This window comes from Leptidea sinapis, chromosome 26 (genome assembly GCF_905404315.1).
Source record: "Leptidea sinapis chromosome 26, ilLepSina1.1, whole genome shotgun sequence".
In the NCBI taxonomy this organism is placed as follows: domain Eukaryota; kingdom Metazoa; phylum Arthropoda; class Insecta; order Lepidoptera; family Pieridae; genus Leptidea; species Leptidea sinapis.
The window spans coordinates 6,665,000-6,682,424 of NC_066290.1; the positions used below are offsets into that span (position 1 = coordinate 6,665,000).

At 33.6% G+C, this 17,425-nt stretch overlaps 1 protein-coding gene across 3 annotated transcripts; it reads right to left on the reverse strand.

Moving 5' to 3' along the window:
• Positions 1-3,622: 3,622 nt before the first annotated feature.
• Positions 3,623-14,809, reverse strand: LOC126972533 (putative uncharacterized protein DDB_G0279653). 3 transcript variants are annotated; one of them, XM_050819362.1, is made up of 3 exons: positions 14,692-14,809; positions 5,828-5,975; positions 3,623-5,502 (listed from the first exon to the last, which is right to left on the reverse strand). In XM_050819362.1, the coding sequence occupies exons 1-3, from the start codon at positions 14,748-14,750 to the stop codon at positions 3,730-3,732; spliced, it is 1,980 nt and encodes a 659-aa protein (XP_050675319.1). In that variant the 5' UTR covers positions 14,751-14,809; the 3' UTR covers positions 3,623-3,729. The 3 variants fall into 3 exon arrangements, with proteins under 3 accessions (XP_050675319.1, XP_050675321.1, XP_050675320.1); XM_050819364.1 differs by lacking the exon at positions 14,692-14,809 and adding an exon at positions 12,489-12,809; XM_050819363.1 differs by lacking the exon at positions 14,692-14,809 and adding an exon at positions 6,651-6,710.
• Positions 14,810-17,425: the final 2,616 nt, after the last annotated feature.

The window sequence follows — 17,425 nt, forward strand, 5'->3', positions numbered from 1 at the left end:
GTTAATGGCTCATACAAGTTACCTACTAACACACAGTAAATACATTCGCAAGTTAAACAGTTTTGCATTCAATTTGCATACCTACTGGCATCCTTTTATTCCCAAGTAGTATACACAAACATGACTGTAGCTGGCACACTTGCATCCTATTTAACTCTGTTCACGTTGAGCTTGCAATGGAAAATAATCGACGTGAATTAAGCATTGTATCGCAACTAGCAACAGAATGTGTGGCCCAAATTATAAAAGTGAAAGAGAAGAGAAGAAGAAGGAAGATTTGGGTTAAAAATTGTATTACCAGAAGAGAGAATTTAGGAGCCAATACAGTACTCTGCTTATCAAAATAATACAACAAGAAGACAGTGATTGTAACAGGAACCATTAAGGATTCCTAAAAATTGGTTGAATTATTAACATAAATTACTTCGCATTAATTATTATTTAAAAAGCTGCAGACTAAATAAAAATATTAATACTGATATGCAAAATGTAATGACAACTCGATAGTCACTGGCAATTGCAGTGCCTAAGCCTTTGTTCCACAGAACAATTTAAAGAGATTAGAATGGGCTTGTGGGCGGGGCAGGCGCGCCGCGTATATGAGAGATGGACCATATTTCAACGAAATTAGCTTGACCGGCTGACAGTCGCGCTCGTATTGTGATAACTAGAGACCGGATTATATGCTACAAAAAATGCCCAAAATATGCATGCAAATATGCAAGTAAAATTACTAAAATATGCACAAAAATCCATAAAAAGGGTCAAATATGCATACAATTAAACAGGAAAAAATAAAGTCATATTTTTATTTTATAAAAGCTTGTACTGACAATGGTATTTGTGAAAGAAACTATTACAAGATGTACCTATTTAGGTAACGATGAAATTTAAGATTTACCTTTAGAAATATGTACTACTAAGTACTGTTCTAAATGTTCTGTAGACAAATTGTGTCGATGATCGCTTAATAGATTTTTGTTAGCGGAAAAGGAGCGTTCTACGTCTACTGTGGTTACTAGGCAGAATTTTTTGAGTGCAATGTTTGGGCTTACTATGAAAAGCATCGAACGATGGGCGAGATCGAGCGTAAATATGTATAATAATTATTTTTTTTTCTAAAATATGCAACTACCGCTGAAAAGGTACTAAATATGCAAAAGCATATTATGCAATCTGCATTTGCATATAATTCGGTCTCTAGTGATTACGTATGAAACTCACTAAAATGATAACACGCCGAAAAAAAGCCTGGTGTGTAGTGTAGCCCGAGAAGGAAGTTTCTTTTCATCGGAAAGTCCAAAAACCTTCGAATGCAAGACATATTTGTAATTATTAAATATATCTAAGTTTGAATCCATGCGTACCTACCGATAGGGATGTACCTAATTGTATACAATGTCGATATTAAGTATGTGTATACATTTGTACATACACGGAATAGGTAAAAAAGGCTGAAAAGGTAATGTGGGCGTAAAAGCCGCGCCGTCACTATGATTAAACAATCATACTTAAACCATTTAATACGTTCACCGCTGGTAGATTTTTTTGACTGCTTGTAGTTCATGTTTAGATTGCGTCAGGAACGGAGCTACGATAAATAGTGTTATAATGCCGTGTTTTGCTATTAATAACAAGTAATATATATAATAATAATAATATAAACTAATTTGTTCAGTAATTATATGTATATACTAATGAGATTCTAACTGAGTCAAATCTGTACATTACATTACTTAGATTTCATTAAATTCATCAGTTACACTTTAACTTAACAAATATATATAACAACAAATAGTATACAATACATTGACATTAAAATTACGTTTAACTTCTTTTAAATGTACCTATTTATAATGTTACCTGCTATGTAAAGTATTTTTATGTTACTAACATATATTTTAAAATTTATAATAGATTGATCTAAATTATTGACAAAAATATCGAGAGCATTTTTTCATTTGTCAACCACTATGGTATGACAAATATAGTCTAATACTTTTGACAATTCACTAGGTATGTGTTCAATCGTTGAATCTATTCGATTATTATTCTCATCGAACTTGCAATCGATAGTTGCATGTTATATATTGTATGGATTTTATAATTTCTTATACATCGTAATTTATAAGAAAAATAGTGTAGGGGCGCTTATGGTGCAATAAAGAATTAGAAATTAAAATTATTTATTATACAATATAGGAGCAAAAACTAAATCTAATTCAATATTATTATCATCATCATCATCCTTCATCACTACCCACTACAGGTATTGTACTTAATGTTGATAATAATTAATTCTTATTCACAAACTGTCGAAAAAACCTAAACACTGGCATTTTGCAATAAGGTAAGCATTTTACTAGCCGCAAATGGTAGAGATGTATTTTCTGTTCGGCTGCATTACTCGTACTCCGGTCTCGGACTCATGGAAGTCAGCCCTTGTCTGTCCGATCAAAAAATAAAGAGACAGTTCGGATCCGACTAACAACAGTCCTAATGCTATAACCTGGGATGCTCTCCAAAATCTGGGCAGGCATTGTTAACCTCCTTTTCTTTTCCTCCTCCTTTCGTTCTTGGTATACAGAGAGATTTCCCCCAGAAGACTCGAGTTTGTGCGCTTACCACTCATAAAACCCCATTTGTCGTAACACCGCTCTTTCACTTTTTCGCCTACTATCGGAATAATAAATAGAACCGGGCAATACTTCAAGCCGGCCCACATTCTAGCGCTCTACAAAGTGCAGGTTCGGCCAGATAAGGTGTACTGCTGTAATTTCTGGTTTGACGCACTCCACTATCAGCTCAAACCATTTGAATGCTGCACGCAGAGCTGCTCGAGATGTCGGGGATCAAGTGCGCTTAGAGCGGCTTGATCACCTGACGTTGCGTCATGGCTTATATTTTGTGAATGAAAAAATGGGTTTTTCATTGCGTATCGATTATTATTTACATGAATTTAATATATTCGATTTAAATGTCAAACCGATTTTTGAACATCGGGTTGTTCTTTATGCGTGGCACATCACTTTACTCATGTCCCCATCCATTAAGTATAACATTATCGGTATGACAGTTTAACTAAAAAAATATGAAACTTCATAGGCATGAGATGTCAAAAGTAGGCGTCTGTATGCCAATTATCTATGTATTGACCAATTATAGGGCTGCGTTGTGGTTACGTATGTGTGTGAATGCTTGTGTTTATTTTACTAGGGTGTTCAGTATAACATTGATTGGCGACAGTGGTTGCCATACAAATTACGCGTGATGGCCATTCTAATGTCTTTTACCAATTCTGTGGTTTGTTCACACTTGCCGGTTTCGCAATCCCCCGCGAGGGAGGGGCCCTCATATTGCATGCAAGTACATCAAATTGTGTGCGAACTACTTGCTTGCCAGATCCATTCATGCCAGTAGTGTACATGCACATGAAAATAGCTGGCAAGTACAAGGAGCTGGTATGCAAATGTGCCAGTTAAAGGCATGACGTGTATTCGCGCCATAATCATAATAATTTTTAAATCCAATTTAAAATAAAAAAAATTGAATTTGAATGAGCTATCAAGTAATACCAAAATAAGTTTAATATATTTTTTATTTCATAATATTTCATTGCAATATCCATAATGAGATACATGATAATTCAATTTACCATTTCAAAAGAGTTTTGCATATTAATATATAAGTGATAAAATCATTCGGTAATATCGCGTAGAGATGAATAGCTTATGCTTGTATTAAATCACTCGGATGATGCAAATCTTTCGGCGAAAGTGTAAGATTTTTATCATCATTTTCCTCATTTGCTTTATCCTCAATATATTCATCCTCTACATCCAATTGTTGTTCTACATTCGCCAATGTTTCGGTAAGTATAACTTGGGACTGAGGAATGTAAGCCGTGGATGATTGTGGTATGTTCATTTCATTTTCGTTAGAAATACTCATGATTGGGTCTTGAATTTGCTGTTGTTCTTCGTTCGCAATCACATTACTCTGCTCAGAATTTTGATTTTCATAGTTTTGTTGCATAGGCTGGTTATAGTTTAGATTAGGATCTTCTTGGCCTTCATAAACTTCATATTGCTGTCGTTCATAATTTAAATTATCTTCTTGAGTAATGTAATCTTCGTGAATCTGTTGTTGGTATTGATTTTCTTGATAAACATTATCGTATTGTTGTTCATAATTAGGATCATAACGTTCATTCGTCTCCAAATGTTCGTCAATTTCCGCAGCATAAGCAGGTTGATCTTTGACTGCTTCATAATACGAATACTGTTCATTATTTACGTTTTCTGGGTGTGCCGTTTCTTCATTGTAAATGTAATTCTCATCAGCACTTTCAGAATAAAATAAATTTCTTTGTTCGTTTTCATATTCTTCTATCTGGGATTGTTCATGCTCAATGTCCGCTTCTGGACGTGTAGTAATGGTATCTTCAATATGTTGCTCATAGTTGTTTGGATCATTTTCACTTTCACCTGTAACATCTTTCAAATCCGTCACAACATCATCGGGTATGTCACTCTCTGTCGACTCATTTTGAGGATTTATTTCTTGAGCATATACATTGCTTATCACAGCTGTCTCTTCAGGTTGTTGTTTTGCAACAGGTTCCAAATGCAAGGATTGCAAATTGGATTCAATTGTACTGTCTATTTCCGTTATAATATTGTGCTTGGAATCTAGTAATATTTCCGTATTGAACTCTTGCTCTTCACTTTTAGTAGCTACTTTACTCAATTCTAATTGTTCCTGATTTGTTTCATTTTCTTTATAAATGGATCCGTATATTTTTTGGTTTGATTGATATTTATTCATTCCTGGTTCTGTAACCTCACTAACGTTACTATCGCCATCGCTTCTTCGCGTTTGATTTGTTACATTTAAATTAGACATTACATATGAATTGATTTCATTTGGGAGACTCTCAATATGAGTAGGTTTTTCAGTAAATTTTAGTGGATCATTGTTTATTACGCATTCAAAATTTTTATTTTTAGAATTGGCGTGAATTTCCTTACTGGGTAAGAATTTAGAACATGTCTTAATTTCTTCATAATTCTCTTTGCTTTTTGAACCATCGATATCCTTTTCTGGAAAAATGAAATCATTTGTCTTTTGTTCAATTTTCATAAAATCCCTGTCATTATATTCAGAAAATATTTTATCCTCTTCTTTTGTTACTTCCGGCCTAATTTCTTTTTGAGTTTGTTTCAATTCATCTAATATATTGTACTTAGTTCTCCAGTCTGAATCTTTATTTTCATCCGGATGTTTATTTTGGATTGAAAGATTAATAATATTAGATTCATGGATAATATTCGTTTTTGGGATTAATATATAGTCTTTGCTCAATTCTTTCAATAAGACTTGTTTATTTGAAAACATAGACATGGGGGCAATTGCATTGACTGAGTCTTTGTAAATTGTATCGTGATGATCAAATGTGGGTGTTTCGAGCATTTTTCTAGAACAAGTATTCGATGTTATGGCCTGAAAATAAAATTATATGGATATCTTTATTCGCTATTGACGAGTATAAAAGTTAAACGAAATGGATGAGATATTGTTTTTATTGACATGTTGGGCAAAATAAAGTCCCTGATAATAAATTACCACCGCGCAAGGGTCTCTTCTAACGTCAGAGGAATATAAAAGCATTGACGGCATTTAAAAAGTAACGTTAATGATATCAAACATCCGTTCTTTCAATAGCTTCGTGATAGTGTTTTTTTTTAGGAAAAGAAACCGTAAATGAGCTCTATACTATGCAGCGATATGCAATGAACGACCATTGCAACAACGAACAATACAATACCTTCATTGACACTGACTTATCGAACGATCTTGAGCTCACTTTGTCTAGACATCCCAAAATAAACTCATTACGATCCTTGCGTTTTTTATCTTCTTCTAAAAATGCATCATATTGTTTTCTCAGTGCATTTATGCGGTCGGATTTGACTCTGAAATTTAAGAATTTTGTAATTACATCATTGCATAAGATTTTTATAAGGTGTTTTATGCTCGGAGTTTCCCTAAGAGATCAAGAGTGAGCATCAGAAGTGAGCAGATCCGTAGGAGAACCAAAGTCAGTGACATAGCCCAAATTAGTGCGAAACTGAAGTGGCAGTGGGCAGGGTACATAGATCGTACAGGGTACATAGACAGATGGCCATTGGGGCAACAAAGTCCTCGAATGGAGACCACGTACCGGAAGACAAAGTGTTGGCAGGATGGACCAATGATCTAATCAAGATCGCCGGAATAGTTTAGATGAGGGCAGCGCAAAACCGATGGTCATCGAGAACTTCGGGGAGGCCTTTGTCGTGTAGTGGGCATCTTCCAGCTGATAAGATGTAAATGATAAGTGTTTTTAGTTAACACAGTGTATGTTAAGACCACACGACAGAAGTGAATATTACAAAGTAATTACAACTATTTATTTGATCTAGCATATAAGGCATAACATTAACAATGTGGATAAATTACTCTGGTAAATTTTGCGCTCCCATTAATCGGCCCAAACCGACTTTATCCGAACGAGCGCGACAGCCGAGTCTCATTCAATACCCACAAAATCATAGATAAAGTATAGTATTTGGTCTTGGCTTAAATAATCTAACACTTCAAAAACTTACTTCTTACTCGACTTTCCCATTTATTCTTATAATATAATGATACCTCACAGTCAACACGCCTGTAACGTGCCAATATCATAACTGAAAACATTCCCAAGTGATTTCTTCGAGACATGCCTCAAGTCGAAGGTCAAAAACGCTATTGATGGTTGTACATAATAAGTACACTGCATCTTCCCATCAAGCAAGTTATTTATAATTATTACTTACTGTAAGCTATTAATACTATGATTATAGATGCAGGTCAATATTAAACGCTACGATACGAATATTGCATTCCTTTCGTGATACGATAATTTGATTATAAGTTGGTAGTAGTTTCCCCTTTTTGTATTTCCTTCTTAATTTTAATTCATATATAATAATATGTACTTAGTATAATATAATTTCAAACGTTAGCACACAATTTGGTAGGTCTGTGGTTGTAGTTTAAAATGTCACAAACGTCAGACTCTTTCTGAAATAGGTAGGTACAAATAATTTGTTTAATAGAAAAGTAATAACAATTAAACAAATACATTTGCGAGTTTAAAAAAATATTATATATCAATTTGAAACAACTTTTATAACCATTCTATTTTAACTGACGGAAGTAACTAAGCGTTATATTCGCCAGAAAAAAAAATATGAGTTACGCTCATGTCGCGCCTGAAGAAGTTTTACTTCAAAATCTAAGATGCATTTTAATTAGAGACCGCACTTAATTATCCCTATGTTACCTACGTGCCTACAAATCAATGAAAGTAGGTAGCTTAGTGTGTACCTACATCGTGCCAGGATTATCATGGTACGAATATCCAAACCCTGAATATTTGAATTCTGACCTTAAACCTTGTTATTTTAACCTTGTCACAAGCACGCCATGTTATGTTCAACTTATGTTGTACCTAACATGCAAATTGCAGCGTGATGTAACACAAGGCTTTCTGCCAAGAAGTTTGTACATCGTGAAAAAAAAGTTATTTCCTACGTTAAGTGTCATAAAAATGCGGTTATAAAAAGAATAAAAAAAATGTGGTTAATTTCTCCCATTTCTTGGCCTGAACGGTTTGTGCGTCAGCCATAAAAAAAACAAAATGTGGTTATAAAAAGAAGTGGAGGATTAAGATGTTACTAATAAGTATCTCTACCCAGTCTTGCCATAAACAAAGAAAAAAAAAATCTATTGCAAATAACATTTATTACTTTAACAGTGTGTATATTTATTTAAATAGGTACATAAACATAAAACAATGTAAAATATAAAAAGCTTATTCGATGTGGTCTCCATTGGCTGCAATACAGTCCTTTAAACGTAGAGGCCAATTATAAATAGAAGGATTGACTCACTCCATGGGGAAATTGTTCACTACCAATCGTACGGATTATTTTAGGGACTCTAAATTATCACAGCGTTTAGACTTTAGAGCAAGCCGTACTCTCTAAAGCTGACTGTAAATCATGATTCAGATCATTAAGATCGGGACTAGACGATGGCCAGTCTTCAGCTCTGATGAAGTCCGAAACGGTCATTTCCAACCAAGACTGCGTAGACCGAGGCTTATGACCCGGCGCCGAGTTCTTGAGAACCATTGTTGGTTATTGAACATGGTGTTGTTAAGGGGCTTCACTACCTGCTCAAGAATGGTATCGTGATATACTTGTGCCATTTTTTTTATACCTTTTTCACAAAAGTATGGCTCAGTCACTCCTTCATAGCCCCAGGATATCACTGAAGTCGTTGCACACGTGGCCACTATCCGTCTGTCGACTAATTGGGAAGCTTCCTAAGAGCTTTAAGCAAATACGGTCATTTAGTTTGTTTAAATGTTGCTCAATTGTAAAGAAATTCTTATCCGTAAACGAAATTTTTCTGTGACCTGCCTTTGCGTACCGCTTCAGTAGTTGTTTCGATTTCACAATCCTATTATTTTTTAAATTAGTTAAGAAATGACCAGTACGTCTCTTATAGAAGTGACATGGTTTTAGGTGCTATCTTCATCTCGCGAGATAAAATCTTTTGCTTGTACAGGATTTCTTCGACTTCTATCCCTTACTGCTTTCACCACCTATTTCGTACGAACACTACATGTAGGGCCAGGTCTTTTTCTGTCACAAGCAAAGGAGGTCTTTCATCTCGCGAGATAAAATCTTTTGCTTGTACAGGATTTCTTCGACTTCTTTCCCTTACTGCTTTCACCACCTATTTCGTACGAACACTACATGTAGGGCCAGGTCTTTTTCTGTCACAAGCAAAGGAGGTCTCATTCTACCTATTAATAGCAGCCAAACGGAAATACGATAGGCAACTACTAAATAATTCCGTACATAAAACAAAAGATATGTGGGATAATATAAAACGAATTTGCAATTTTGGTAGTGGTAAAACTAACAAATGTAAGGAACTATTAAGCTTATCATGTTCTCCAATCGATTCTGTAAATATTGTAAATAAATACTTCGCCACAGTAGGATCCTCACTTGCAGCAGATATATCTGCTAGTCTCTCAGCAAAGCCAATGGTGGAAAAAGACAATGAAAAATCTACTAAAACTCCTGAATCATCGTTTGCTCTCCTTCTTGTAAATGAATGCGAAATTATCAGCATAATTAATTCACTCAAATCTCAAAGCGCTCCAGGATGGGACGGAATATCAAACGACTTTTATAAAAATACTAAATTTGCTATTTGCAAACCCATTACACACATTTGCAATACTTGTTTCTTGACAGGAGTTTTCCCCACTGCATTGAAAAAATCTATTATATATCCCATTTATAAAGGTGGAGATAGAGATAGTGCTTCGAACTATCGCCCAATTTCTTTACTTCCTGCACTATCCAAGATTATAGAAAAGATCATAAACAAAAAATTAGTGATATACCTAGAGAGTAAAAACTTGTTATCGAATAATCAGTTTGGTTTCCGGCCCAAAAAATCAACTTTTACCGCAGTAACAAAAATAACATATGATTTAGTTAATAACCTGGATTCAGGTAAAAAATGTTTGGGCGTTTTCCTAGATCTCACGAAGGCATTCGACACTGTCTCTGCTCCCAACCTTTTACATAAACTAGAGCAACTCGGTATAAGGGGTTTTCAGCTTAAACTTTTTGAAAGCTACCTTACAAACCGCAAACAAGCGGTTAAAATTGACCAATATCTTAGTGACGAGGTCTATGTTGACTGTGGAGTTCCGCAAGGAAGCATACTCGGGCCAACGCTCTTCACTATATATATTAACGAACTCTGTAACATGCAATTACCTAACACTGTCATCTCAACATATGCAGACGACACTGCATTAATATTTTCAGGAAGTACATGGACAGACGTTAAGGAAATAGCAGAAAGAGGGTAATCCAAAGTATCTAATTGGCTAAAACGCAACATTTTGACTTTAAATGTAAATAAAACGAAGTATGTCCCCTTCTCAATTTCAACCAGAAACAATCCTGATCAGGACTATCAGATTAAAATACATTCATGTATGCAATTTCCTGGTCGATCTGACTATTGCAACTGTCCAAATATCCAAAGAGCTGACCATATTAAATACCTAGGAGTCTATCTAGACAGACACTTGAGATGGGACATACATATCGATAACCAGACAAGCAGAATTAGGAAACTAATATATATTTTTAAAAGCTTACGACATGTCGCAGATCCGGAACTTATAAAAAATATTTATGTGTCCCTGGTACAATCGCTATTAATATATTGCCTACCGGTATGGGGAGGAGTCCCGAAATCACACCTAATAAGTATAGAACGGGCCCAAAGATGCATACTTAAAGTAATGTTTTTTAAACGTTTTAGGCATCCCACAAAGCAGCTGTATCGTGAAAATAGGCTAATGAGCGTGAGACAGTTGTATATTTTACATGTGCTTCTATATAAACATAATGAACTCCCATATAACACAATATGCGAACAAATTAAGCAAAAAAGGCTCCGACATAATGTCTGTCAAATACCATCAAACAAAACAAAATTTACTAATAAACAAATCCCTTTCTTATCAAATTCTCTATATAATAAAATAAATAAAGATCTAAATATTTTTGAAATGACCACAAATAAACTCAAACATGAAGTTCAAAACTGGTTTCTAACAAAAGACTATAGAGAAACTGAAGAATTGTTAGAAATTATAACGTAATACATTTAAAATATAACATTACTCTTCTTAGTAAGTAAAACTACTTTAGGATCAATAAATAAAATCCACCTTAAAAAAAATATATATATAGATATATATATATTAATAATATACAACTTATAACTGCATCTTGTCGCATCTAGTAGCTGCTAATACTGTGTTGATTCATGTCGGTATCAACTCACTTATTGTTTTATTGAGGGTACATGTAATTTAATACAACAGCGAAGTACAATTTATTTTGTGCAATGATTACCATTTTTATTAGAAACTGTGGTAATAATGTAGTGTGTTTGATTATCAATTGGTAGACATCCTGTTATTTAATTAAGTGTTACAAACCAAATATGTGAATCAGGTTAGCTACCTAACTACCCAACTGGCGAAATGGTCTGGGTATGTACCGAAAGTAATTCTGCTTTAATTAAATATCACATTACACGTATCATTTACATTACATCAGTTGACCTAAATAATTAATATACGATATTATTTATTAATAAGTACTTATATTTCAATAGGTTTAGGATACATTTAAACTTCTTTAATTTAAAACTAGGTAATAATTTAGATACCTTACGTTACTAATTAGCAAATAAACACATATTCTTTTAGAAAATATTATATCTATCTATATTTCATACATATAAAGAAATATACAATCATATACCTTCACTAGTATGTACGTAATTATCTGGTGGTATACATACCGACCTACATTTTTACTCATTACTACTCATACCTTTAAATTAATTATATACTATATTATATTTCTTATTTATTTTTCCTTTCAAAATTATTAAACTACTACTCATCTTGTGCATTATAATAGTCAGACATACACATTCTTGAACTATGGAATAACAGACCGATACACGGGGAGTACTAATATCCTAAACACAGGGAAACTTAGTTAGGAGTTAGAGCTCAGCCATGTACTAGTAGATTGTTGTCATAATGTAGACTACATACCTACCACTCCAGCAAAATATCAATTTTCTGGGAAGGCACCAGCTTTTATGTCTGCTTCACATAAAACCTACTGTCTGTATGTGCCTAGGTTCTTTAAGAAGTCCTAGCAATAAAAACTTCGTACCTACTTGTCTAGATGCACTTACCAAACATAAGTATATAGGCTTCTTAATGTTTGTATCTAAAGGTTGTGATGATGTATAATGTTGTGTAGTAGGTATTATGAGTATGTAGTAGTATGTACATGGCTTTTTTGTATAATACGTTTTTCTTTTGAGACAAAATAAAATATTTGTATTTGTAATAGGCCGGTACACAAACATTTTACTAATACTAAGCGTATGGAGAGTTTTAAAAATTTGCATTGGGCTCCAAACCTCTTTTTGTAATGCAATCACAGCGATTCGGTTCTCTTTATCACTCCACTCCATTTTAATATCGCAAAATATTGTACAAGAATTGTATGAGAAATCTCAATGAACAGTCATATAAAAATGACAGATTCCAATTTTTTTTACATTTGATGTAATATTTTGTTTATTTTTAACAGTAAGAGTATTTATTACTTTTAACTATTTATATATATATTTAAGACAACAAAAGGTCCATATATAAATGTTAGTGAAATAGTCTTAACCTATGTTAGGAAATACAATAATAAATTACATATATGTTACTAACAAACTTATTCTATATTAGTTGATATAATTAATAAACTTACAAACTAAAGCAGACATCCAGTGCGCTTTGAATGCGCTGTCCTGTCTGTCGGCTATCACCTTCAAAATAATATAGGGACTCCTCTCTAACCTATTTTTGACGGAGGCGATTCTTTTCCGTATGATTGCGGAAAAACCATCTACACGGTTCTCCACAAACATACCGGACGCATTATGACCAGACTAAGTAGCCCACATACTATTTTTCAGGGTTGGCTCGTCAATAGAGATGAGAATATACTGCCAGCCAACAGCTCTAATTATAGCAAGCACAGATAACTGTAGTCATATTGTCAGTGTATATTTTTCTATGAAAGAGGAGGACAAACGAGCGTATGGTTCACCTGATATGTTAAGTGACCACCCACACCCACATTCTCTTGCAACACCAGAGGAATCACAGGAGCGTTGCTGGCCTTCTAGCACTATACGCGCATTTTTTGAGGGTACCCATGTCCTATTTTCCTCGAAAACCACATTGTGGGGCACGCCACACATCAAAATGGTTGGGATGAAAATGTAATTAGTGGCGTGGCTTGCGATGTTGGGATTGGGCGGCTTATAACACGCTTACATTTATTGTTATTTGTAACCAAAAATTATTACTTTTTTTTTTCAAAACATACTTTTTAAGGGACGAGCGTGAATGGAACGTATTATAATTATAAGGGCTCAAAAGTCAAAACTATTAGCACATAATCTGTAAAGATACACATAATTCGTAAAATCTGTAAAGGGAAATGTCTATAGATACCTACTTACATAATATAATAAAATTGCAGGTGATTATTTCAAAATGAACTAATTATTTACTCTCGTTGTATTTATATAACCGAAACCAGAAAGAGCTTTTTAGAATTTCAATCCGTGTGTCTGTTTGTCTTTTCACGCTAATCTCAAAAACGGATAAACCGATTTTAATGCAGCTTTCACTGCTAATATGGCAAACTCTCCGTAACTTTTAGTGTTTATTAAAAAGTTATGAAATAATACAACAATGTTGCCCACGCTTACTTGTTTCGAATATTTTTTTATTTTACCTTGCTGGATATCACAAGAATCAAAAGAAAAAAGGTTCACTGTGTTTTTATGTTCCTGTTCATAACTTTAATCAGATGCGTAAGTTACGTCGTGTAGATATAAGGATACTTTTGCAACGGAGTTATGTAATGGGGATTTTCAACCCATTTGTAAGAGAAACACTGGCCAAAACTATGCTACAAATAATTTAAATATACTACATCTGTGAAACAGGGGAATATGAGCGTTGTTTATTCTTTTTTGTCTATTGCCAGGGTGAGCGCAGTTATTCATAATAATTGAAACTAATCAAACGACAATTAATTATTCAAGAACGACTTGTAGGATTATTTGCTACTAATTCACAAATAAAATTTGAAACATAATTTTATGACCACGACCTCTGGCGTTACGTGCCACTGCTCTGCCAACTGAGCTAACCGTTCGAGTGACGCATCGTCATATCAAATTGCTACTAATGCTAATAGTAAAAATGCATTTTTAAGCCAATATACTTGTACTATTGCATATACATTGACAATATGTTCAGGATCAAGCCAACAACCTTTAGCGTTTGGGCGGAGCAAGTTACCTAAAAAAATCGCGCCATGGGCTGCTATGCAACGCGTCACGTTGCATAGCGGCCACGTTGCCTTTCGGTCACAGATTTCTAAATAGTTTAAAAATCTCACAGTATAACGATGACAGTATTGTGATAGGACAAAAGTTGAACGAGTATCGAATAAAATAGAATACCTAATATTCTGTTTAACTGTAACAAACGCAGCGATGGATTTTGCTTTTTATTACATTGAAATAATGTACGGAAAATACTTACCTTTTCGACTTCTAAGGCCACACGGGCGAGACGCCGACAAGTGTCTCACGCCCTTATTCATAATGGTCCGCTACCTTAAAACCTGACTTAGGTCAATAGAAGAAGACAGAGTGAGAATTAGTAATGCTTTAAGTTAGCAGACTATTATTAATAAGGGGATCAATCTTTTAACGTAATAATGACAAAACACACATCGTAACGACTAACGAGTTACGTATTTCGACACCTCCTAGAATGATATCTCGACGATCATTCCATTAACGTCTAGAATGTGGTTGATTGTTTTGGTATTATTGGTATACCTACATTTCATTAAAATCCAATAAATAACGAAGGATTTCACTTACTCGCTTATGTAAGAATGCCGTAAAGTTAAATCTGCCCATATTTTATATCGATTCAACATTCTATTTAAATTATAATTACTTTAGTGTCCAAATATTTTGAAAGTTGCAATAGTAGACAATAGACATCTGTATGACAAACTATCGTTTTTTAAAGTTATACCCTCAGAGCAATTATCAAGCCTAGCGAGTAACAATAAGTTGAGCTGTACAGTTCTGACTTGACTATTCTAACCAGAAGATTTGCTTTGTGAGACGCTTATGTTAATGCTTTCCGTATTTGAATAAATAAACTCAAATTATAGTAATTTTTTAGAAAAATATGCAAAATATTGGTATCATAGTGTTGTGCAGTCACAATGTTATTTGCTATACGATGAACATAAACAGTAATATACAGTAAATATGACCATTTCAAATCAAATAAATTATACCTATTACTCAATATAACTTCCAATTGATATGTCCGTAAAATTCAGAGAGCTATTGAAGCCTTCTTATGGAATATTAGGGAAAACTATTTTTTTACTATTGATTATATCATTTAATATTTTTGTGTAGGTTGCCAGTGGATGAAAAATTGAAAGATTACACAAAAAATTTAAATATACATAAAATATTAGAAACCTTAAAAACATACTCGGCTTAGCTCAAAGTACGTTGTTCAAAATTCTTATTTGAAGGACAAGAAAATAAAAGTTCTTTGCAAATATGCCGTGCTGACCATATTCAAAAATTATTCTATTTATTTACAAAGAGTATATAAACCAAAATAAGCAACTTATCAGCTATTATTTCCCTGATGAAAATAATGACATTTCTGTGTAAGCCTCATTTTTTGTGTTTTTTCTTTATTACCGTTTAGTTATTATTTTACCAAAAAGTGCCATCAAAATTGGTTCAGTTCTTCCGGAGATAAGACGGAATAAACAAACAGACTGCCAAAGTTATTGTTTTTATGTTATTTTGATATTGAAACCATTTAACTAATTTAATTGTTGTTTAATTGCATGAATCTTCAAAGTTACCGAGAAATAAAATAACAGGCTCACAATGAAAGCTTTGACATATCCCTAGAAACCTTCAACCTGCTGTAGATCAAACATCAACGTCATGAGATTCGTGTGCTCCGCCTATTACTCCTGAACAATTACTGACCCGCGTATTGATAACACTCCTCGAAAAAATTACCTAAGAAGATTATTGTGTAACAATCAAAAACCTCTTCACAACGTCTCAAAAATTAAAAGCTTTGCTACAAAAGTGCAGAAAATTAAAACGCAAAATTTCATCACTAGAAAGTATTATAAATGTTTTAAAATCCAAAAAATTAAAAAGTAAAATAGAGTTTATGACCTTATAAAGCGTTGAATAAACGTTATTATGGCTTCAAAAACCTTTTTTTTGTCAATCAATCAATTCAATGTAATATTATGTATAGAGTTTAATACTACCTTTTGCCAATACCATGCCATTTATATAAGTTTAAAAAAAGTTAAATTTAAATTACGTATTAAAAATTTCAATTTATTTGTATTGTTTATAGTTATAAGTAGGTACAAGCTTTTTCCCCTATTATCCATTCACTCAATCTTAATTACAAGATCAAGAGCTACATTAATATAACCCAACAGCATGTTTCTTCATTCTTTCTTATATTCCCACTTTTTTAATTATCTGTTTTTGTCGGTATTATAATGGCAAGCACTACCTTACTGGGTAACTGGAATAAAAAATTGCTACAATTGAATTTGAATTTAAGTTGATTGCCGCATGTCGTCCCTTTCTATCGCACTCCTAGGTGTATTTGATGAAATAGTGCAACTTCTTTGAAAATGTTCAATTAAATTTGCGCTCTCCAGGCTTTTTATGTAAGAAACTAAGTTTTCTACCTATTTTTAAAGTCCATTGATGAGGTTTTAGCAAGTACAAGTTTTAAATATCCGTGGCTCGCGGCTTTTTGGTCAAAGTCATGCAATAACACTGAAGTTTCACTATCTATACCATTAATTTAAATTATAAGAAAAAAATCTAAATATAAATATATCTATCTTTAAACTTGAGTGTTGAAATATATAAAATCGCACAGGATGCAAGTCTGTAAGCGAAAATATTTTTAGGTGTGTATTTGTGCAGGATATTGACGTAACTTCTATGTTAACACTTGACGGATATATTTTCATTCTGTATGGCTTTGCATTTTTAATTTTAAGGGGAGAAGAATGAAAAAAACGTGCCTGCGTACAAAGTACACATAATAAGTCAGAAGTGAAACTTCTTCGGCAAACTATTTTTTAAATCTCGTTTATACACTAATCCTGATCTCTAAATCTAATATTTTTTGTCAATAATAGAATGATTTTTTTGAATTAAAATGTAGTTGTTGTAATTAAGATGATCTACTTGAAGTTTCACTATCTACCAACAATACCGGCCTTACAAATAAACTTTGTGTAAAGTTATACCTGAGTTATTCTCAGCCGGTTTATTTTGACGTATTACGTTTCCCTCGCTTTTTTCCTCATGCGCCCAAAGAAATTTCACTTCAAAATTCTTAACTGGTCAAACGTTTGCAGCTAGGTACTTACTTTGTAAGCGAAAAAGACCCACCATCACGGATCACCACTCTAACTAGTAGGGAAAATGTTCTACTTACTAACGAAGCTATGTGCTTTATGCAACGTTCGCCTACTACGATTTACCCTAATGCGCCCAAAGAAATTTCACATCAAAATTC

Coding starts and splice junctions, on each gene's coding strand:
- LOC126972533 (XM_050819362.1), bottom strand. CDS start 14,750: ATGTTGAATCGATATAAAATATGGGCAGATTTAACTTTACGGCATTCT. Junction 5,976..14,691: donor CGGCATTCTTACATAAGCGA/GTAAGTGAAATC, acceptor CTTAAATTTCAG/AGTCAAATCCGACCGCATAA. Junction 5,503..5,827: donor ATAAGTCAGTGTCAATGAAG/GTATTGTATTGT, acceptor TTTTATTTTCAG/GCCATAACATCGAATACTTG.